General features: G+C 50.9%; 7 protein-coding genes across 7 annotated transcripts; 4 read left to right on the top strand and 3 right to left on the bottom strand.

Annotated features, from left to right (window-relative positions):
- Positions 1-867: 867 nt before the first annotated feature.
- Positions 868-2,856, bottom strand: BDW47DRAFT_131129 (putative MFS transporter; the record flags this gene model as incomplete). Its single annotated transcript, XM_024817250.1, has 4 exons — positions 2,329-2,856; positions 1,906-2,264; positions 1,679-1,852; positions 868-1,626 (listed from the first exon to the last, which is right to left on the bottom strand). Exons 1-4 carry the CDS (start codon positions 2,549-2,551, stop codon positions 868-870), a joined length of 1,515 nt encoding a protein of 504 aa, XP_024673080.1. The 5' UTR covers positions 2,552-2,856.
- A 1,818-nt stretch (positions 2,857-4,674) lies between these two features.
- Positions 4,675-6,904, top strand: BDW47DRAFT_131127 (bZIP transcription factor; the record flags this gene model as incomplete). Its single annotated transcript, XM_024817249.1, has 6 exons — positions 4,675-5,087; positions 5,134-5,672; positions 5,721-5,830; positions 5,882-6,300; positions 6,412-6,800; positions 6,860-6,904. The coding sequence occupies exons 1-6, from the start codon at positions 4,811-4,813 to the stop codon at positions 6,902-6,904; spliced, it is 1,779 nt and encodes a 592-aa protein (XP_024673079.1). The 5' UTR covers positions 4,675-4,810.
- Positions 6,905-7,615: 711 nt separating this feature from the next.
- On the top strand, positions 7,616-10,314 carry BDW47DRAFT_104217 (sugar porter family MFS transporter). Its single transcript, XM_024812277.1, has 4 exons — positions 7,616-8,429; positions 8,485-9,273; positions 9,327-9,677; positions 9,747-10,314. The coding sequence occupies exons 1-4, from the start codon at positions 8,262-8,264 to the stop codon at positions 10,035-10,037; spliced, it is 1,599 nt and encodes a 532-aa protein (XP_024673078.1). The 5' UTR covers positions 7,616-8,261; the 3' UTR covers positions 10,038-10,314.
- Positions 10,315-10,562: 248 nt separating this feature from the next.
- On the bottom strand, positions 10,563-12,416 carry BDW47DRAFT_104209 (2,3-butanediol dehydrogenase). The gene is made up of 4 exons (XM_024812276.1): positions 11,935-12,416; positions 11,846-11,879; positions 11,511-11,765; positions 10,563-11,422 (listed from the first exon to the last, which is right to left on the bottom strand). Exons 1-4 carry the CDS (start codon positions 12,124-12,126, stop codon positions 10,809-10,811), a joined length of 1,095 nt encoding a protein of 364 aa, XP_024673077.1. The 5' UTR covers positions 12,127-12,416; the 3' UTR covers positions 10,563-10,808.
- Positions 12,417-13,016: 600 nt separating this feature from the next.
- On the top strand, positions 13,017-15,538 carry BDW47DRAFT_104202 (mitogen-activated protein kinase HOG1). Its single transcript, XM_024812275.1, has 8 exons — positions 13,017-13,728; positions 13,786-13,915; positions 13,964-14,007; positions 14,056-14,155; positions 14,208-14,564; positions 14,626-14,704; positions 14,760-14,943; positions 14,996-15,538. The coding sequence occupies exons 1-8, from the start codon at positions 13,490-13,492 to the stop codon at positions 15,120-15,122; spliced, it is 1,260 nt and encodes a 419-aa protein (XP_024673076.1). The 5' UTR covers positions 13,017-13,489; the 3' UTR covers positions 15,123-15,538.
- A 1,429-nt stretch (positions 15,539-16,967) lies between these two features.
- Positions 16,968-21,095, top strand: BDW47DRAFT_116956 (uncharacterized protein; the record flags this gene model as incomplete). The annotated part of the gene is made up of 8 exons (XM_024815009.1): positions 16,968-17,943; positions 18,004-19,209; positions 19,246-19,302; positions 19,336-19,364; positions 19,401-19,463; positions 19,503-19,676; positions 20,826-20,973; positions 21,073-21,095. The coding sequence occupies 8 exons, from the start codon at positions 16,968-16,970 to the stop codon at positions 21,093-21,095; spliced, it is 2,676 nt and encodes an 891-aa protein (XP_024673075.1).
- Positions 21,096-21,923: 828 nt separating this feature from the next.
- On the bottom strand, positions 21,924-23,259 carry BDW47DRAFT_131106 (intradiol ring-cleavage dioxygenase; the record flags this gene model as incomplete). The annotated part of the gene is made up of 5 exons (XM_024817248.1): positions 21,924-22,315; positions 22,395-22,560; positions 22,622-22,764; positions 22,822-22,959; positions 23,013-23,259. The coding sequence occupies 5 exons, from the start codon at positions 23,257-23,259 to the stop codon at positions 21,924-21,926; spliced, it is 1,086 nt and encodes a 361-aa protein (XP_024673074.1).

Raw genomic sequence — 23,259 nt, 5'->3', positions numbered from 1 at the left:
AAGAGAAAAAAAAAATACCCTAGCATGCCCCCACCCCTCATCACAAACCCTCTCCCCATCCCGTGCGACAACAATAGGATCCACATCCTCCGTGGAATGAAACGTCTTTCCCAACCAATTCATCGACCGCAGACGATTATGAATTGGATGGCCCGTGTCGAAGCTGCCGCCGTTCCATGGGCCGCGGAGGAGATCGAGGGGGACGGGGGGGAGACGGTTGAAGATGTCTTCCAGTTCGTGGGGGTTGACCTTTCCTTGCTGTTGTGTGAGGGTGAGAAATTGCTGGGAAGCAGACCTTTGGCTTATTAGTGTTCTCTTTGTTATCATGGTCATGAGAGTGATAGAGGTAAGGATTGGCTGCATACATTTTTTTTTTTTTTTTCGGGGTTGTATGGAGTGAGCTCCAGTTGTGTTGAGATGCGGAGACGCGGGGAAGCGGGGAAGGGAGGTTATGTATATCTGGAGAAGTATTGATTTTGAGTGGCTAACCAGCCCGTAGTAGATGATGAAAGGGTGGGATTCTTGAACTTATTCGAAGGTACTAATCCTGGGACATTTGGGAAATGATTTGAAGAAGTAGAAATATCAGTAGAAACTGCAAGGGGACTGCTTCATCAACTGCATGTGCAGTACTAGTAGCTATCTCCTCGGTCCGTCGGATCGGCTACGCCCATACTGTATCGGGCTTTGATTAGTGTCTGCATGATGTACAGGTAAACGTTACAAAACACAAGTCACAATTTACAAATTTATAGTACTGCGTGGTCAAAGTGTGAAGGAGAATAATTATTGCTAATCCAACACATGATATTGATTATACTGCTTGAGCAAGCGACACTGCATACAAAGAAACCAGTAAAAAGTGGCTTAGGTACGCCACCGGAACCCAGGATGTTTCCAGTCGAGGTCCTGAATCTGTCGCTGCGACATCCCAGCAAGCGCTTGATCGACGTCGATACCATCGCGGCGGCGATTGTCCCAGCGCATCCACATCCAGAGCAAGGCCCCAAGGATGGCGGTCGCGGTGGAGGTGGCCAGGTTGAGACCGTTGCCGATGGGAAAGTCCGGGCCATCGAAGGGCAGGAAGGACCAGGTGGAGATCAGGCCGCCGATATTTCCGAGCATGACGTTTGTGCCGATGGCGGAGGAGCGAGCGGTGTCGGAGACGACATTGTTAGAGGCGTGTCCGTTGGTGAGGGAGCCAAAAGCAAAGGCGCCGCTGGCGATGAGGAAGGTCGCGCCGTAGCGCGTCATGGCGTCTTGGCTGGCGAGGAACATGATGTATCCGATCATGACCAGGGGCGGACTGAGGACGAACCAAGGCATGCGGCGGTCGAAGACCCAGCTGAGGAGGGGGAAGAGGAGGGCGAAGAAGGCGCCAACGACGTAGGGGGGCACAGTGTGAAGCTGCTTGCTCACGACACTTGCTTCTGGGTAGATCGTACCGACGATGGTGGGGGCGAAGAAGGCAAGGCCTTGCACGGTGATGTTGTTGAGGAGGAAGATGAAACCTGTGGTGAGGGTGACGGGGCAGAGGATGCCCCGGAGGGTTTTCGCCAGGTCGATTTTATCCAGGAGTTCGGTGGTAGAAACACGTTCCGATTTGATGCGTGCGATGGCCAGGTCCTATCAATGTTAAAGCCGTTTGGTAAATTGGATTTTTTCAGGAAGATGGTACCTTTTCATCCTGGTTCAGCCAGCGCGCGGTCTCAGGACGGTCGGTCAGGGTGAAAAACGCGATGAGCCCGAGGCCGATAGTAATAATGCCCTCGATGGCGAAGATCATTCGCCAGGACTTGAGGGAGCCGAAGTGATCGAGCGAGAGGATGGCGGACGCAAGAAGGCCTCCAAACTACACTAGTTAGCCGGAACAATCTGTACAGCCTGGGCGCGGGGGAAACGCACTGCACCGGCCAGCGGAGCCATGACCATGAACAGGGCTATGCGAAAGGTCAATTCGCTGCGACGATACCATCGCGACATATAATATGAAATCCCCGGCATCACACCCGCCTCGAAAATGCCCAGCAAGAAGCGCACGCCCGATGCGCTCTGTTGATCATGGACGAAGGCTGTTGCCACCGAGCAGATCCCAAACGCCAGCGTCGTCCCTGGAAGGAACCAGCCCGGGCCCAACCACTTGCAGGCCATGGTGGCGGGGATTTCGAAGACAATGTAAGCAATGTAGAAGATGCTCAGGACGGCATTGTAGTCGTAGTTTTTCAAGTGGAGGTCTTCCTCGAAACCGGCGAGCTTCGCGTTGCCTAGTCGGACGGATGTTAGCTTCTTACACAACGCCGGTAATCCCGCGTGGGAGTCGGATGATACCAATGTTGGCCCTGTCAATAAAACAGAAGAGGTAGAGGAGAGAGACAGTCGGCACGGTGTAGAGATCGATCTTCAAGCGCAGACGTCGCTCCGCCGCGCGATCGAACTCGACCAGCGAGCGACCGTGCAGATCCGTTGCGGCATGACCCTGTCCAGCAGCTTCGCGAGCAGCTTCGGGGGCAAGGAACTCCTTGTGATTAGAGAGGCCTTTGTGGTCGGCCATCGCGGTGGTGCACCTCGAGGTGAGCGTGAATGTCAACGTGGGATGTGGACGAGCCAAAAACGAGGTGGATCTAGGAGAGATAAATAAAAGTGATCTGTCCGGGTAATATCATATCTTTATGCCCTACTCGGCACGAGCGTCGACTCGTCATCTCATGGCAGCTGCGGATTGACTGGCAGGGGTGGAGATTGTGGAGAGGTAACTAGGCTCCCCTAGGCGTTTTAGAGCTCCAGAATCCTGATAGACACGACAAGGTTCGCCCGATTCCACCAACCACACGACCCTTGCTTCTTGGTTTGCTGTTGGCTCACCCTTGCCGGGGTGTGCCATCTTAGCTCCTCGTCACATCCTGCGATTGGCGCAGTGCGTCCTAGCTAAGCTGCTAAGTTTCGTGCATTTCACAGAGTGGTTTGGATTGCGAGTGGGAATAGAGACATTGTAGGAACTGGCACACCGGCAATAAGCCCCCCATCACGCACGATGGGATGGACAACCACGTCGGACAGAGATGAAACCGACGAAGAGACAAGCGGCTTGGCTGTTCATGTCGGGCTAGTCGCCTGTCTTCCCCGCATTTCTAGGGTTTAGCGCCTGTCGAGACGGGCGAAGAGATGACGAGTTGGGCAGTACCCCAACTTACGCCTCCAGAGATTTGCCCTTTTCATCTATCCCAGGTTCTCTTTCCGTGGCCAATAAGACACAGACGGATGAAAGTCTATTCGTACCCAATTGCCGAACTCTTGCCGATACTCGTTGACGGTCATCATTATCTGTGGGATGAGCCAGCGCTCCCTCCTATTCCACCCGCCCTTGGCGACCAGTTTATCATGTACCATTAAAGAGACAAAGATGATGAACGCGAGTTCGAGACGGTAAAAACAAAAAGTGGGAACTGTCAGAAAGAATGATAGGAGAAAGCACGAACCACCGTGTCACTGGTAGAGATGTACTCATTCACATCAATATATAATGACACTACCTGCCCTATCACGGGAATCCCCCCACCGGAGTGAAATGCAAGCAAGCCACAATGTGTCAGCGATGACTGGCCACCGTGAGCCGAGGATCCAGCTCGATTTATCCGGCTGATCGGGGATTGAGAAATGTACATCTGCCGATGTGGGGACTGTGGGGATTGTCTTCTGACTTCAGGTACCTTTGTGGTTGAAATTTGCTGTCAGTGGGCACATGACTGTAATGAGTTTGGTTGTTTGATGATTTCCCTTGCCAGGATGACGTGACAGACACCATGACAATGGTTAAGATCGTGATGATATTGATGGTTTTTGAAGTGCGAGGCGTCAAGAAACAAGAAGAGTCAGAGTAGCAAGTTGTGGGAAAACACCGCAAGTCAGCTGATATTGGCCGGTTACATGTCTCGTAATGTCACAAATTGTGGCCAGAAAAGTAAGGATACAGCCAAAGCGCAATCCATATATATATCCGTCAAGTAAGAACCACAAAGCCAACAGTGTGGTGATTGACACCAAGAGAAATATCGTATATTATCAGCTTCATCCGCAATCAACAGTCTACAACTCGTCTAGTAATGTGGAGAAATCTAGATCTTTATGATATAAAATCCACCCCTCTATAAGCCCCCTCCACGAACCGATAACAAGCAATATCGCCACCCACTAGCCTTCGAGCATGCAGTAGAAGGAACCTGAAACATAGTAGAATATTGACGTGCATATGGAGTACATGGCGGAATTCTCGCTAACCCAGAATATGTGCTGCTCCCTTGCCTCCTTTTTAGTGGGCTGCTTCTGGGGCAGAAATGCACGGTAAATGAAAGGAGCCCGCCTGGTTGATCACGCGTGGGGCACCGTCGTGGTACTATCATGCCCGCCTAGTGGTTTCATCTGTGACGATCAGCTACAAGGGAGTTATCGCATTCAAGATGTATCTTGGTTGATGACCGGAGCGATGTCCAAAACCAAATCGAGAATGAGACCTTGGGAAGGTTTGCCATGTCAGACTACAACAGGAGCATGGATATGGGGATTATACGATCAAATCCATTTATTACAGGTAGTCTAGATAGCGAATACCAGGAACGATCGATCCGACGGGCGGATTCTCGGTCTCGGCTGCGGCTGGGAACGGCTTCACATGCCGACGTGGATCAACGAGGAACGCAATCTGGGCGTGGGTACCGATATCGATCTACTACCTTAATCGACAATCTGAATCTCCATAGAAGCGTAATCAACATGTCAAGTCAAGTATCTACTGTCTACAACTATCCGTAATACCATGGAGACCCCTGGATCGACAAAGTCCCACAAAACCCCGGAAGACCGGGCGAGGAAGCGAGAGCAAGACAGAAAGGCCCAGCGCAGTGCGCGGGAGAAAAACAAAACCTTGATTGCTCAGCTGCAATCGCGCATCGAGACCCTGACTCGGTTCCACGATAATGGCAGTACGAAGGTCCTCATCGACGAGCTGGAGCACCAAAGGAAGTCGAACGAATCGCTCAGGTCGACGTTGCGGTCGCTGCAGGGGCTTATCGCCTCTAGCTTGTCTGATCATGGTGAGAGTCCCGTCGTTGGGTATGTTACAGTTCTGATGGGTGGAAGATTCTGCCGTGGATGCTCATGGCCACAGGCCGAGACAGAGTCCCGCGCGCGAGGCGGACTCGAGTCTGGATGAAGGCTCGGGGCCCTCTCGGAGCAGCCGCGAGCTCTGCCCAAACATGGAGCAATCGGATGATAGAACATATGATTCTTCTACTACTGCGACAGATCCCGGCCAGAGTGTGGCCCAGGAGAAGGTGCCATGCCAAGATTCAAACTCACGTGTCCGCCCCTCCAGTGTACTCCCCCCATCGGACTCATTTGGTCAATCGCAGGACGCCCAAGGCCGACTGTTCATGTACTTGAACGAGCTGGTGGAGCGTTGCTATGCCATCAGCCCACGTGTAGCGCCAGACCAAACCACCAGAGACGCCGACATCCCGATTCGAGCGATCCTCGACGGATGGGACGCCGTCGGCCGTCGATATGCGTTGGACCCGGTGTGGGGAATGCTGCGTGCCGCGGATGAGTCAATTTGGCGCAAGCTCTGTGGGGAAGCCGAGCGATTGGCCATTCTGCGCGTTGTCAGCGCCATGTTCCGGGTAGGCATCACCGCCTTCTGTGGTTACTGGCTGACCGATATTGTTTAGTACCGATCCGACCCATCTGAAGCCAATCTCCAGGCACTTCCCCGGTTCATGCGCCATCGACCTTCACAGCTGCGGATTGTTCACAAACCGTTGGTGGATTTTGTTGTGTGGTAAGTCCTCAGAGTCCGTGTATTCCTAAGAACGCACCGCTCATTACCAAGGCCGGGCCTGCGTGAACGCCTCGTGCTATTCCCGGATCAGCACTGCTCGGACAACTTCTGCGCCTTGTTCTGGAGCTGTTTCCGGTTCAACTGGCCGTACCAGGCCCGTCATGCATTCGTGCAACAGCCCCAGCCAAACCTGTACACATTCTCCGAGTTGTTCAACAAGTGCTTTTATGACTTGCAGTCCTGGTGCATGACTCCCCGCTTCTTTCACGCATTCCCAGATATCGAGGCCGACGTGCCAATAGCATCGGTGGAGACTCGCGGGTTGCTCTCCACCAAAGATAGCGATATGGCCGTTGGTCGCGTGGGTCCGGGTGACAGGTGGGTTCCACATGCTGCAGTGTCACCCTCGAGTGTGGCAATGGAATTCCCTTCAATGGATTGGCAGATGGATAGGATGGCGGTCGGTGGTCGTAATCAGTAGTCGATGGACGAAATGCATAGAGTCGATGAAATAGAAGTTTCCGTTCTTCCATCAACCTTGCTTACCCTTACATAGTAGTGCTGTTAGTAGTTCCGCCCAGTCGATCTGCCCATGGGACTCGGGGGTGGACCTGCCAACCGGCCGGGGGTACCGGGTGGAGCCAGACCACCGCGTCTCCACCTGTTCGACTCGGGGGAACGTTCCGCATGGACCTTCCATCACCACCTGTCCCGTCCGAGGCAGACCAGCCTTCGGGCCAAGACTTTTGACCGGACGGCTTGCAGGCATCGGATGTATTCCCTCCAGCCGACACATTCCACGCGGAGTTGGAGAAAGTCAAAATCCTCGGAAGAAACCCGTCCCGACCCCGTGACCTGGGGGGGCCGAGGTACAATACCCGATCGGGTTAAGCGCCGCGCGGAGATTAAACGGACCGGCGGACGAATTGGAAGTTCCCGTCGGGGCAGCCTGAGGTGTCCAGCCAGTCGGGTAACCCTAAATCACTCACCGACCCTGACCGGAGGGCGCGGACTGACTGGAGACTGGAGACTGGAGACTCTGGGGACACAATTGACCACGCCCCGTGGGGTTGAACCAGTCCAGACTCCGTGCTAAATGATGACCGGAAGGATTGGGGAGGACTGTGTCTCCCACCACCGGTCCGTGTCCTGGGTCGAATCTGCCACTCTGTCGCAGCTGCAGCAGAAGATTCTACGCTGTCTCAGATGGGCCTTCAAACCGGCCACTATTCGCCGCCGGTGTCTTGGCAGTCGGACATCCCCTGTTCAAAATTTCTCACCACGCTGGCCCAGGGTGAATCCTTCGTGAGAATAGTGTTCCCCCGGTAGAGTTGGCCTGCAGAGTTGGGACAGAGGAGATCATGTTGGCAGATCAGATGACGGTGGACTCGCCAGATCGCACTCTGATTCAGTTCCTGATCGTAAATCCTCGGCAACCCGTGTAAAGGTGGCGAACCGATAGACTCGAACATCAGGTTCATGGACTGACTCGACGCTCGTCCACACGGGGAAATACCACCTCGTCAGACAAAGAGACCGTCTGTCAGGTTTCCAATGTAACGGTCCCCACTTCCGATGCGATATCCTGGTCCATAGTCCACGATTTTACCCCTCCTATCCAATGTCCCATGGGGCACTCCCGTTTGGATGGAGTCCATCGTATCACAGCGGTGGTGCCATGGTGCCACCGTCCAGGTTTCTATCGGCTTATGGAACATTCGATCCCACCATACAGTTCGAAACCAGGCCGCAGAGGTTGTACTTAGGCTGGAAAAAGCCACTAGGGTCAACTTCTGCGAGACGTGGTAGGCCGCAATGTCCGATCCCTGCTAACATCCTCGGCTAGCGCTGGTCTCTTGATACTGGGCCGCATCGCTTCGAACAGTGACTAGGGGCTAGTGAATGCGACAACAGGCTCCTGTACCGACTGAACCGAGCCTCTCTTTGGCCAGTGTTGTAGACGCCACCCGCTTGAGCTCATTACGGTCCGAGCACTATTGCCAGAGACTTGCCTGCATGCAGTTGGCTTGACTTGCCCTAAACCTTTCTCTCCGACGCCAATACGCTACTGCTCGCTTCTTTTCACGGGGCAATTCCCGGGGGGGCAAAAAACAAGGGGGAAGGAAATAAAGTAAAGTAAGATAAAACCAATCAAACCAAAGAGGGAAATGGTTGATTCCCCAGGAGACAATGGTCCAATTCGATGAAGCAGGGAAGTTGTGTGATCCACCCCCAGGTGAGTGACTGGTGATCCCCACGTACGGAAGGAGGGAGTCCCGTCTGTGATATATAAAACCAATGCATCTCCTCCCCTCTCATAATATTCGCCCGTCGCTCTTCCTTGTGTTTCATCCTCACGTTCGTTATCTTGTCTTTTTTTTCTTAACAACCCCGTTCATCTGGCCGTTCGTCACGAGCAACAGTCCCCACGATGGCGGGCAGCAATAGCGATGTCGGGGTCGTCGAGGCACCTGTCACTTTCAAGGCCTACTTGATGTGTGCATTTGCCGCCTTCGGTGGTATTTTTTTCGGGTATGATTCGGGTTATATCAACGGTGTCATGGCTATGAAATATTTCATCCAGGAGTTTGAGGGCCTGGTAAGAGTGTCGCTTCTCATTTGGTCGTCTCCCGCTGATGGTTTTTCTCTCCTAGGATCCTGCAACTACGCCGGAGGATCATTTTGTCGTCCCCTCTTGGAAAAAGTCCTTGATCACCTCCATCCTGTCCGCCGGAACGTTCTTTGGTGCCATCATCGCCGGTGATTTGGCGGACTGGATCGGTCGCCGCACCACGATCATCGCGGGTTGTGGTGTCTTCATCGTCGGTGTTATCCTGCAGACGGCCTCAACAAGCATGCCCCTGCTGGTGGTCGGTCGTTTGATTGCCGGTTTCGGTGTCGGTTTCGTCTCGGCCATCATCATTCTCTACATGTCCGAGATCGCCCCCCGCAAGGTCCGTGGCGCCATCGTGTCGGGCTATCAGTTCTGCGTCACCATCGGCATGATGTTGGCGTCGTGTGTCGACTACGCCACTCAGGAACGCATGGATTCGGGCTCCTACCGCATTCCCATCGCCATCCAGATGCTCTGGGCCTTACTCCTGGCCCTCGGACTTTTCTTCCTCCCCGAGTCGCCTCGATTCTACGTCAAGAAAGGCAAGCTCGACAAGGCCGCCGACGTGCTGGCCCGCGTGCGTGGCCAGCCCCGCGATTCGGACTACATCGTCAAGGAGCTCGCTGAGATCGTCGCCAACCACGAGTACGAGATGCAGGCGATCCCCCAGCACGGCTACTTCGACAGCTGGTTCAACTGCTTCCGCGGGGACATCTTCAAGCCCAACAGCAATCTCCGTCGCACGGTTCTTGGCACGTCGTTGCAGATGATGCAGCAGTGGACTGGTGTCAACTTTGTGTTCTACTTCGGAACCACCTTTTTCACTTCGGTACGTTATTCCCCAGGGAGATCCTAATGGGTGGGCTTAACTGACGGGTACAGCTTCGCACAATTGACGACCCCTTCCTGATCAGCATGATCACGACCATCGTCAACGTGCTTTCAACTCCCATCTCCTTCTACACCATGGAGCGCTACGGTCGTCGCCCGCTACTTCTGTGGGGTGCCTTGGGCATGGTGGTCTGCCAGTTCATTGTCGCCATCACCGGTACCGTGGACGGATCCAACAAGGCCGCCGTCAGCGCTGAGATCTCCTTCATCTGTATCTACATCTTTTTCTTCGCTTCAACCTGGGGTCCTGGTGCTTGGGTTGTTATCGGAGAGATCTTCCCTCTGCCTATTCGTTCGCGTGGTGTCGCTTTGTCGACCGCTTCTAACTGGCTGTGGAATTGCGTGAGCCCCCCCGCCTTCTTCTATCTTTACTCGATTTTATTTTTTATCAACTAACTGAATAACTACTAGATCATCGCCGTCATCACCCCCTACATGGTCGACAGCGACAAGGGTGACCTCAAAGCCAAGGTGTTCTTCATTTGGGGCTCCCTCTGCGCCTGCGCCTTTGTCTACACGTACTTCCTCATCCCTGAAACCAAGGGTCTCACCCTGGAACAAGTCGACCAGATGATGGAGGAGACCACCCCGCGCACCTCCGCTAAATGGAAGCCCCATGGCACCTTTGCTGCTGAGATGGGTCTCACCGATACAGCTCTCACCGAAAAAGCTGGTATTGTTGTGGAGCACGAGAAGGTTTAGGTGGGGTAGGGCACTGTGTGGGTATGACGGTGGCATGTGGCACGTTAGGTTACGTTTATGTTTAATACTTTGAATGGGTGGGATTGGGGCCGATTTTTGACGCGTCTAAGATCGGGATAGGATATTGCTTGCTTGTCATTTGTCTCTCGTTTTATGAGAATTGATATTTGGTATGGCTGTACTTCTTGACATCTTGATTCTCGTAATCGATTGACTGCGTTGATGTGAATAGGGCTTGACGCATACATGCATGAAAATTGAGGTCCACAAGTGTATATTACATTTATTTCACCCGTATTTCCAAGTCAATCAAACCGCCTATCTCATGTGGAAGTGACTGCAATCGGTTGGCATGTCTGCTGACCGGCAGCATTTTCAGAGTCCTTTCCCCACTGTTTCCCATCTTGTATTCTCAACCATCTGCATCATTCTATGTAGTCCGAATATCATCAATTGCATCGCTTACGACGCGTTACATCCCCCATTTCCACACCTAACATTATGAACAACTCATTTGAACGTTGGTACTTCTATGGTAAAACCAGTATATATTCCCAGATTGATTACTCGTCATACTATCCATCCAAACAATAACTATACAACCAATCCTAATAAACCAATTGTACTAACGCTTAACCTGCTTGCATATCCACCAGAATCTTACAATGCCGATCCCTTTCCTCAAGCAACGCCTTGAAGCCTTTCTCCACCACATCCTCCAACTTCACCGTGGCAGTAATCATTCCACTCGGATCGAGGAGTCCTACATCGTCAGTAACCGTATATCCCACAACACCCTCCCAGGGTAGAATAAATACCATCACTCAACGCCCTAACAGTCTCCTTAAACGACATCTCATCATAAAGCGCAGCCTGCATATACTGCACCTCGCGATACATCAAATCATTCACCTTGACCATGGGGCCCCTCTCCCAGAGCGCAATGTTCACAATCGCGCCATGAGTCCGACAAGCCGGAATAACACCATTCAGCGCAGCCTCCACACCAGCAGTATCAAACACAACGTCCGCGCCATGCTCATGCGACAACTTGCGCGTTCGCGACACAACATCCGCCTCACCGGGGTCGATGATCACCGTTGCGCCGTATTCGCGGGCGAGCTTCTTCCGGCTGTCCATGGGTTCGACGACGACAATTTCCCCTGCGCCTTTTAGTTTGAGCACCTGCACTACGCAGATTCCAATGGGGCCGCCGCCGATCACGAGGGCTGTGTTGCCGGGTTTGAAGGGGGAGATGTTGACGGCGTGCCAGGCGACTGCGAGCGGTTCGATAAGGGCGGCTGTTTCGGACAGGATGGAGTCTTCGATGGGGTAGAAGTGGCGGGATGGGGCGACGATGTGTTGGGCCATGCCGCCGCCGTAGCCTTTATCTTTTAGTTTATAATTTTAAAGCGTGCTGTGCCTCGTTTTGTTTAGAGAAGGTCGGAGGCGGGAAAGGGAAGGGGGGAATACCGCTCAACCCAATAAACCCGATATTCTCACAACAATGTCGCACACCCTGCTTGCAAGAGGAACACTCTTCATCGTATATAGTAGGGCGCACAGCGACGCGTCGGCCCGGCTTCAACTTGTCATCGTGAATGCCCGCTCCAACCTCTTCAATCTCGCCGCTGAACTCATGGCCCATAGTAACGGGGCGTTTGGCCCCTGTTATAGGGTGCGGTGTTTCGGGGATAAGTACCGGGCCGGAAGAGTACTCATGCAGGTCTGTAGTGGTCTTTTGGTCAATGTATGGCCATCGCCTGGGTTGGTATACCCACGGGAAGGGAGTAGGAGTGTCTAGCTACCTGTCCCGCAGATCCCGACATAGAGCGGCCGGACCTGTGACTCAACGTCACCACCACTCTGATATCCCGAGAGATCGAATGCGAAATACCTTCACCTGGCCATATCCACACGTCGGCTCCTTCACCTCGTCAAGTCTCAGATCGTGACGTCCGTGAAATCGCAGCGCTTTCATCATTCTGCCCGTTGTTGCTCCTTCAATGCCATCCACGATTGAACTCGTGGAGGTGTTCATATCGGGGAGTTTCTGCTGAGGAGGGTGTGATTCAATGGGGAAGACCATCTTGTCGAGTATGCATTTACATTGGATTTGAGACGGATCGTGTAACCATCCATCATTCCACGCCGTGTTTCTGTTTCTTTTATTATCACAGGCTCAGTGGCACTGCATAGCTCAGGATCAGGATGACGTTCGTGTGAGCAACACCGACAGGGGTCAGGGTATGGCTTCGTCATGCGTGTCTGCGTTCAGGCCTATGGGTGTATATGAACGTATCGGGAGGCAGCCGTGATAGAAACCCTGTCGTTATGGCCATGAGTGTATCGAATGAGGGTGCGATGGATGGAGGGAAGCTTTGATCCCTCATAGGGGAAGTTATCTACTACGGTTTTACACGGAACCGGGTATCCCCACATTCATTGCCATAACGTCGAATGGCTGTAGAAATCTGGGATGATACTGGAGAAGGATTAGGCATGACGTCAGTGAAGCGTCATCGGGTTGAGGTACGAATCAGTGTATCTATATCAGAGGCTTTGTTTAGTGACTCGTGGTTGTAATGGGATAAATGACTTGTAGTGATCCCTGGTTATGCTCAAGTTATTTCTCTCAAGATATATAATGGTATCAAATAGATGTATAAAGAAGAAAAAACAAAAATAAAGCAAGGACCTAAGGTAGAGGTAAGATAAATTCTAATAATAAAAAGAAAACTCTGGCCTCGGGTCAACTAGGCGCATGATTCAAGGAGGAAATACGAGTATAATTGGCGGGTCACTCGATACTCAAACTCAATTCTTCGACACGGTGGCGGAGGAATCCTCCTAGACCCTGGCCTGGCCTGAACGTGTTCAACCCAATATATTTCAGTGGGTCTTATTGTTCTAATCCAATGGTTATCCACGGCATTTTTACCGGAGGAAACATCCAACCACTCACAGGCTGTCGATCGGCCTGACGTGGGGTCTTCTCGGCCTTCTACTCCATATCCAGGTAGCATATCACCTCACGACAGACGCGTCTCAGAGTGTTCATTCCCCTTCTGGTCACTTCTTGAACTTTCTCTCCTTGTCTTACTTCCTTCTCCTCTTTTTAATTGATACAGCCCGTTGATCATTGAATGGCCCACCCGGCAAACGGGCCAGGCGCTTGTTCGCTCGGCTCAGGCTCCGCGAACCATGGCCGCGCATCCATCAGAACCAGGGCTGGTCCACTCACCCTCATACGTCATATCGCGAGTTTATCCTCGATTCTACTCTTGCGGGTTCTCGTCCGCCAATCATCGTTCTCAATCGCCTATAATGTAGATGTCCCACCCAACGCCGAGCAATGTCCATATCCCGGTCTGTCCAATCGCCAGAGGCGTTATCAGAGGGGCATGCAAATTCTATCCTTCTTATAAAAGCGCAGTGGGCCGCGACGGGGCATGGAAGGGGCTAAGGAAGAAAGGTCCAAAGATAAGATGTTATCCTTAAATCAAGCACCGTTGCCATTCCATCCGGCAGTCGAATCTCCCGCGACTACAACGCACCAAACTCCTTCAACGCCGGTTGGACACAGAATGTCTCTCTTTCAAGGAACCGTTATTCTGGGAACTGCCTTTGAGGTCACCCAACGCTATACGGATTTGGTTCCCATCGGGACCGGGGTGTCAGGATTAGTCTGGTATGTTTTTATGTCCATGAAACAGTCCGTCACGTAGTCACGTACTAACAGGATCAGTTCCGCTAACGACCTGATCACCAAAAATGTGGTCGCCGTCAAGAAGCTGTCAGATCCGTTCCGGACCGCTGCCATTACGAAATTGCTGTTCCGCGAGATCCGGTTACTCCGACATTTGAAGCACGAGAATGTACGTTCGCTTTAGTCAGACTGGCTAGAGCGACGCTAATTCAACTAGGTGGTGAATTTGACAGACATCTTTGTCTCTCCGTCAGAGGATATGTACGTTATATTGCAGAATCTAAAGGTCGTCACGGCTAACAAATCCAGATACCTGGTGACGGAACACATGCGAACCGACCTCTCCGTCCTCCTCAGCCAAGGCCCCATCGAGGAGAAATTCGCCCAGTTCTTCTTCTACCAGATACTGGTATGTTTCTCTGTCCCTTTCACGCGCAATCAGACTAACATTTGAACAACAGCGCGGTCTAAAATACATCCACTCCGCCGGAGTTGTCCACCGCGACCTCAAACCGAGCAATCTCCTCATCAACGAGAATTGCGACTTGAAGATCTGCGACTTCGGTCTGGCGCGCGTCCAGGAACTGCGCATGACCGGGTACATCTCTACCCGCTACTACCGCGCCCCCGAGGTCATGCTCTCATGGCAGCACTACAACGAGAAGGTCGATATCTGGAGTGCGGGGTGTATCTTTGCGGAGATGCTTCTCGGCAAGCCGCTCTTCCCCGGAAATGATCATGTTCATCAATTTAAATTGATTACGGAGACGTTGGGGAAGCCTCCGAGTGAGGTTCTGGGGAAGATTAAGAATCTCAACGTACGTCCTCCCTTCTGTCTTCGATTCACTTCATGAAAAGGATGATACTGACAACGACTAGACGCTGGGATTTATCAACAGTCTCCCAGACTACAAACCCCAATCGATAGCCGATCTGTTTCCCAGCTGTGATCCGAACGGTATGTACCCTATTCATGTTCCATGAAACACCAAGTCCTTCCTAACAACGCACAGCAATCAAGCTCCTCAATCAAATCTTCGTCTTCGACCCCCAAACACGTCCCACCGCCAAGGACATCCTCGAATCACCCTTCCTCGCACCTTACCACGACCCAACCGACGAGCCCACAGCAGAAGAAAAACTCGATTGGTCTTTCTTGAAAGAAGAGCACACCCTCGACACATGGAAGCTGAAAATGTATGCTTTCTCCCTTCCTTCTTAGGTGAGATTTACTAACTCCTAATCACAGGTACGCCGAAGTCCTTGGCTACCACGAACGAGCCACGCCTTCACAAGGGGCCAACATACTCAACGAGGCCGACCTGTTGGAACCCGCGAGTCATATGGCACAATTTGACATGATGGACACCTTATAGACGGGGAGCATCCGCTGCATTCATGCCTGGGCACATTTCGGTCTGTAACGGCAACGTGCACTATTGAGGCATTACTACGAACATAACGAAAGCGGAGTGAGGTAGGCGCATTTTCATGATACATAGAATTACATCCATTTTTTTGATTGTCTGCAATGTTTGCGTTTAGCAATTGTCGCGTTGCAGGGTGCGCCGTCTGAGCAATGCTTTTTATCCTATCTCTAAACATCAAAAAATTTATATATGTCGCAACATCAGATATATAAAGATTACTTACAGACTGCAGAAAATGTCGCGATATCTTTTGTAGCCGAGTGGTATATTTTGCAACAATATATTATTGTTCAACGGGTAGTTGCTGTTTTTGGGAGGTAGTACGCCTCATCTGTCTCGCACTTTGTGTCTCCTACTATAACTACACTTCCTCTTATCATGATTATTATATTCAAGTTATAATAGTTTCGCTAAATACCCCCCGTACTATTGATATGCACATTGTATATGTGGAAGTGACTGCAATCGGTTGGCATGTCAGCTGACCTGCAGGACGTCTCCCACACTATTTTATCGTTTGTATTTTGATCGTTCTTTCAACCATCAAGCAACATTTTACTCAGTCTGAATCTCATCAATTTGGTCCTTTAAGACGCGTTTTCATCCCCTACTTCCAGGATAAAGGCATAGGCACGTGTAAAGGTCCACGTGATATCTGAGACAAGGCAGTATGCGTCAGCTGACCACAAAACGCATCGTTTTCTGACGGTTGCACTTCTGCAGCTTTTGATCCTTCCGACATATTTTCTCTTTGACAGGATGATCACTATCGTCAGTTTCATTGATTTTGGATCAGTTCCATCAGATTCCGTCCAGGACAACCATAATACCATGTGCTACAAAAGGAAACAGGGAATTATCACTCGAATACCAAAGATATCATGACACCTTTGACCTTCGTAAGTTCATGTGTTCAGCACGACACTATGATGGTTAGTTGATATCTCAATGTGAAGTAAAATCGCGGATCCACCAATGTAGTATTTCGCTGGCTGAGCGAAGTCCCTGATATGAGTCTTGCTCACCATGGCTAGATTGTGCGAGACGGTCGTGCGAGATGTATGTCCGACACTCATGATAGACACTACCTTGGCAGACGACTCTGCTTACTATCAACAAGCATTCTGACTACTTAACATAGAGATCTCCCCGCGCACCCCCGGGTCGCAACTGGACCGATCAACTTCTTCACAACCCCTACGATCAGCGTGCTATGGGGCGCTATAGGGCGCCAGGGACGAGAGCATGCGAACAGTGCAAGAAACCATCAATATACCTCGAAGAGAATTCGTTAAATTGGCAAATGACTGACAAAATCGGTGAAAGCGATAACGGGTGTGGTGTTTTTGATATGTTGAAAAGAAAGTTGAACCCTCATGTGTGCCGTGAAAGCATTTATGCCCTACCGTCCAGCTGACAATGGCAAAATCAATGTGACTGGTTGCATCCACTGCCATAGTACGATGCCACGACCTAGGCAATTAGCATCCCAGCCATTCCATATATACCAAACATGGTTAACTCTGGTAGGCTGCATCACATAGGGGTTGCGCTCCGCCATTGGGACATTCAAAGGTGTTACTATCAGATGAATAGGAACTACGGTGGACCAATGATGGTATGACTCCTGGCGCCCAAGGCTACCCCTCACGGTGAGCACAAGGCTGGCGTGGCTTAGTCAATGTCTAGTTGGTGTTCTACCCCGACGATTCTCACCTCCTCGCCTCACAAAACTCCTTCAAGGTCGAGTTAATCAAGCACCCAGAGAGAAAATACACATATATACACAAAATGTCCTGTCCCGCACTTACCGAATTTGATATTGGCTGGATATGCGCTCTGGCTATTGAGGTTGCGGCAGCCAGTGAGATGCTTGATGAAAAATTTGAGCCACTACAGGAACAAGACGCCGGCGACTCCAATATTTACACCCTGGGCCGAATAGGTAATCACAATATCGCGATAGCTTGCCTACCTGCGGGTCAATATGGAACCACTTCGGCTACAACCGTCGCGAAAGATATGCTACGCACATTCTCAAACTCGTTGCGGGTCGGGCTTATGGTCGGTGTTGGGGGAGGCATTCCATCCCCCGACCATGATATACGTCTTGGCGATATTGTGATCAGCTGCCCAGACGGTACTTCCGGAGGCGTCACTCAGTATGATATGGGGAAAATCTCCGTTGGTGGTAAACTCCAACGCACTGGTTCTTTGAATAGTCCCCCAAGATCATTGCTGGCAGCGGTCAACGGTATGAGGGCAGCAGAACTGACTGATGATCCTCGCTATCCGCAATATCTTCAGAATGCGGCTGGTAGAACTGCAAGAACCAAGAAGAATTTTAGCCGGCCTGATTCACGACATGATCGGTTGTTCAGAATTGAGCACCCGCATCCTGAGGCTACCAAGAACTGCGACACATGCTTAGCCGAATGGGAGGAACCTAGAGACGAGCGAGAGGATGATTTTCCACAACCATTCTATGGTATAATAGCATCTGGCAATGTCGTTATCAAAGATGCGTCGACAAGAGAATCTATTCGTTCTGAAACGGGGGCACTTTGCTTTGAAATGGAGGCAGCTGGTCTCATGCAAGATTTTCCATGCATTGTGATCCGTGGAATTTGTGACTATTCTGATTCTCACAAGAATAAGGCGTGGCAAGGGTACGCTGCCTTGGCGGCAGCATCATATGCCAAGGAGCTGGTGGAAACCTTACCCCGGGGCCAAGTTGCGCGTGAGAGATTAGCCACGGATATATGTAGTAAGTAGTAGCTAGTCTGACCCTGAAACTGTCGACGGCGGCTCATAAAGTCTTTCATAGGGTCTGTACAAAAATTGCATGAAGATGTCAAAGGTACAAATCAACGGCTGGACAAAGCATACCATCAACAGAGCCAGTACTATCTTGATAATAATCAGCGGCAGTGTCACCAAGTCTTTAAAACCTCAATCTACCAACAGTACAAGGATAACAACCCCAATCGAGAACGAGAAACATGTCAGTGGGTCTTACAGGACCCAATTTATCTCCGTTGGAGGGATAGTTATCGCAATGACCTTCTCCTGGTGTCAGCCGACCCCGGCTGTGGCAAATCTGTCCTGGCGAAATCCTTGATCGATCATGATTTGAAGAAACTGACCCCGTCAGCTTCGATTTGCTACTTCTTCTTCAAAGACAACGAACTGCAGAACAAACTTTCTATAGGGCTATGCGCGATACTTCATCAGCTTTTTAGTCAACAGCCGAGCCTCTTGCAATATGCAATACCATCCTGGGAGAAAAACGGCCACAAGCTTCAGGACGAGGTGGGCGAGCTTTGGTCGATTCTGCTGGCTGCAACCTCACATCCTACATCACCGAACACAATATGTGTCCTCGACGCGCTCGATGAGTGTCATTTGAATGATCGAAAGCGACTGATCCAAGAGCTCAAAGCTTTCTATACTAGTGGTCAGGGTGGCTCATCCAACCAGCCCCCTTGCCTCAAATTTATAGTCACAAGCCGTCCCTATGCTGATATAATAAGCGGGTTTCGAGATATAACTCGATTATGCCGACATATCCACTTAAGCGGAGAGGAAAGGAATGCTCTTATCCACAAAGAGATTGACTTGGTAGTCAGAATCAAGGTGCAAGAACTGGCCGAAATAACGGGCATCTCACAGAAGGTGCAGGAGCAGGTTGAGCAACAGCTGCTTAAAATGGAACATCGCACGTACCTTTGGTTACATTTAGCCATGGACGATATCCGAACAATGTTCCAAGACAGCCTACGACCTGCCGAGCAGGCAATTTCTCTTGTACCCACTTCCGTGTCCGATGCTTATGCAAGGATTCTCGAGCGAGTCCCATCCGGTCAAGAGGATACAGTGCGAAAGATCTTTCAGATCATCGTTGGTGCACGAAGGCCATTATCTACACGTGAAATGGCTATGGCCTTGGGAGTGGCCACCAAGCCCAATGCAGTAATTTCAGCAGAGGCCATGCTACCTGGAGAAGGTCTAAAAGCCAAACTACGCCGATTGTGTGGGTTATTCGTTTTTATCGATGATGACTCAAAAGTACACCTGATCCACCAAACAGCCAAGGAATTTCTTGGCGAATACAATGCTCCCAGCAGTTCAATTCCTTTTTATAAATCTCGCTGGGTAGAAACCCAAAATCTTTTGGCCAGCGTTTGCGTTAGATACCTATTGATGGAAGACCTCGACAGCCAGATGCACGAAGAATCCGATCTCCTCAGCTTTTTGAGATATTCAGCAGTGAATTGGGCTGACCACGTACGCAACATGTGTTTGTCTTCATACTCTGATCTGAAGGACCTGGTATATTTGTTATACGGCGTATTCACCGTGCCATTCGACCTTTGGTTTTCCATATTTGAGCTTGAATCAAGTTGGTCTTCTATGGAATGGAAAGATTGCTTCCCTTGGTCTATGCACTACAAAGTCCATGCAATGCACCTAGCAGCATTCAATGGCCATCATGAAATAGTACATAGACTTGTGCTAACGGGCGGAAACACGACGATTCATAAATTTGGGACCAGTCCCGGGACTCTCCGGCGACGTCCAGGGACGACTGTCATCGAGGGCAACGAACAAACAGACGACCGTCCAAGGCGCTACATTGTGTTTCAAGAACCACTCAATGAGCACTTGTCATTGTACGAGTCAGTCGAAGAAAAAACAATTGCTCTTCGTTTGGCCTCGATCGGTGGATATCATGAAATTTGTCGGTTTTTGTTAGAGCAAGGAGCATCCCCAGATCCCCATGCGTTGATTATTGCCTCATCTAACGGACACTATGAGGTTGCGCAAGTCTTGTTGGACAAGGGGGCAGATGATAAGCTCCAATATCCCTATCATACTACTGCCCTGGAGGTCGCATCTATATGTGGGCAGTATAGGATCGCGCAGCTGCTTCTGCGGAACAATGTTGATGTTAATTTTCGCAGTGATAGTCGTCATAAAACATCACTCGTGGCTGCTTCTGAAGCAGGTCATCTTGAAATGGTTCAGCTTTTAATAGAGCACGGGGCTGCGCTCAGTTCTCAAAGCGACGGGTCCCAGAAATGTCCCTTAATCGCCGCTTGCTTTGGGGGTCACCTTACGATTGTGAGGGCTTTACTGGAGGCGGGTGCCAGACCGGGTGCCAGACCCAACTATGGTCCCGGCGCTATTCCTCCCCTTTTGCATGCTTCTAAGTATGGAAACATCGAGATTGTGCGGGCCCTGGTGGAATATGGAGCTGATCCCAATCTCGATTCATATCATGGCCTTGCTCTAGGCGCTGCGTGTGAATTGGATAAACTTGAAGTTACGCGCTACTTACTACAAATTGGGGCTGACGTTGATGGGCGTGGTGGAAAGTCTGGTGCCACTGCTTTAATACTGGCTGCTCATGAAGGTAACGTTGATATTGTAAGATCTCTGCTAGAGGCAGGGGCAAATGTCCATATCGAGAGCGATTATCACGGCAATGCTCTTATCGCTAGTTCCCAGCGGAGTCACCTTGATACAGTGCAGAGTCTTCTAGACTTCGGTGCCGACATCAACGCTTATATCAAAACACACGGGACTGCATTACAGTTTGCTTGCATAGGAGGTGATGAGAGGGTGATTAGAGTACTATTGGACAAGGGAGCCAATGTGAATGCCCCAGATGGGCGATGGGGCAATGCCCTACACATTGCGTTCAGAAGTGGATATGACAAGATTGTTCAATTGCTTTTGGAGAATGGGGCCATTGTTGATGCACAAAATGGACAATATGGCGATGATCTGCAGAGTGCTTTTCAGGAGGGACATGACAGGGTCATGCGATTGATGTTGGAGAAGAGAGCCAAAGGTTATTATAAACGTTCCAGAATACGGAATTCCTTCCTAGATAGAAACTTGGTCGGGTGGTAGGCCCTTTCCACAAAAGACAGTACTATGCAGCCTGTATCTACCGAACATACATAATTCGTCCGGACATATGGTCTAATGGGGGTGCATAATATCAATGATCAAGGTGGTAATTACGCGACTACAAGGAGCTGTACGTTTCGATCTTGCAGTGCTTATATTAGACCTTGTGGGTGTTTACTCACGGTTGTTTTCGAAGGGCAGCTTCGGATCCTGTTATCTCAAGACTCATGAACAAAATAATTTTGTTTGGCTGTATTGATTGCATTGCTATATGGTAAAATGAGATACACAGGATTATTTGAGAATCCCATTTCATCCGTATCCTGTCTGGGATGTATCTAAAGACAGAAGGTATCATATCTACAATTTTGCTTTCAGATGAGGTGATTGAAGGCCATATAAATGTGGAGTAGTGAGACAACAATGCAATTGGCAAGCATGTCACCTAATTCGCCCCATCTATTGTAGATTTGGCCCTTAATCAGACCTTCCAGGATGGTGAATCTATGCTTAATCACGACATAAGGGTGGAAAAGCAAGAGTAGTCGCTCATCTTATGTCACGTGTTTCATAAGGGTGCTCGCTATCATGTAGAATCATAATCATGAGGTTCAGTAACTGGCTACAAAGATAAATATCCAACGTGACATGGGCTAACCCTTCGATTGCTTGTCTTCGGGCATATAGGTGTAGACATCCTTCACAGCTATATGTATTCATTCAACGACCCCTTAACTACATACGATAGTCATAGATCCACCTGACCTATGATCGCTACCACACACCATGTAGGGCTCAGAAATCACCAAACCATCCCGCTAGACCTTCCTACTGGGGAGGAGGACCAGGAGGACCACCAGCATCCGGATTCTCGATGCCGCCATCCTCAGTGTAGAACACCGCAGCCTTGACATCGTTACTCTGCGTGGGGTCAATGCCCAGCGAGATCCAGCCGAACAAGCCAGCGCTCACATCGTCGCCCTCGCCGAGCGTCACGTACTGGGCGAAGGGGTCGATCTCGGCAGCTTCCTCGGCAAGAATGCCATCTTCGTCGTTGGTGGTCAGAGGCTGGGTGTTGGCCGCGTAGGTTTCCGTCTTTTCGACGGCGTTGATCAGTTCCTGGTCGAAGAAGATCTGGCCGACGTAGGAGGCGGTCGTGGTATACAGGTCTGAGAGGGTGTCGTTCTCATTGGCTTTTGTGTCGCCGGGGTGGGAGAGAACTTTGATTGTTAGTATCTTTAAGTTTTTCAAGTACATATCTCTATCTGTATGTGTAAGTGGGAATAAAGGCGTGCATACCGTGAACATGGGTGGTACGCCCAGTATAATGTCCCGGGAAGATAGTCTCAAATTGCACCACGCCCTCGGCGCTTGTTTGCTGGATACCGCGAAGGAAGGTCGCGTCCAGGTTGCTTTCACTTTCGGGGTCTCCATTGCCATTCGCCACGACACCGGAGTAGACACCCTTTTCGCTCGCCCGTTAGCACTGGGTGTGGTCATTGAGGAGAAAAGGCAATGTGACGTACGGTAGCATTGCAGTGCCAGATTTCGATGTAAGCCTCCGGCACAGGCTCGCAGGTCTTGGTGTCGACAAGCTGGATATCCAGGAATAGGGGCACGCCAGCCTGCTCCTCGGAGACATCGGTGCGGATCAGTTCCCCGCTGACGTCTACACATATTCATTAGCACGATTCTTAACATTAGCTAGGTTAGGTAAGAGACGAACAGTAGGGTCCCTCGGTGACATCGGGGCCCAGGATGCAGGTGCCTCCGGACTTGAACAGCTCCGAAGGGTCCACCGTCTGGTCGACGTCAAGATCAGAGTGGTGGGGCGAGTGGTCTCGTCTCTGGAACTCGGTCAGATCTGCATGGTGTTAGCAGGATGCTCGGCGGACCGCAGTACGAAGGTGGACATACGGGCCAAGTCGCGTTTCCGACGCAGACTGTTCGCTGCATGTCGGCGTCTGGCCATGTTCGCCCGCTCAAGACCCCGCGCCTTCATCTGTGGGGCACAGTGCGCCAAACTGCGAGAGCTGAGCGGTGTGCGCTTGATGAATGCTGCGCGCTCCGCAGCCTCGGCCCTGATGTCGTGGCCGGGGTGGGCGGAGACCACACTGGCTAGGCCTACAAGGCCTGCGACGAGAGTAGATGCAATTCGGACCAT

The sequence above is a fragment of the Aspergillus candidus genome, assembly GCF_002847045.1.
Source record: "Aspergillus candidus strain CBS 102.13 unplaced genomic scaffold BDW47scaffold_16, whole genome shotgun sequence".
Lineage (NCBI taxonomy): Eukaryota > Fungi > Ascomycota > Eurotiomycetes > Eurotiales > Aspergillaceae > Aspergillus > Aspergillus candidus.
Note: the sequence above shows the minus strand (reverse complement) of the source record. Positions and strands in the feature narration are given on the sequence as shown.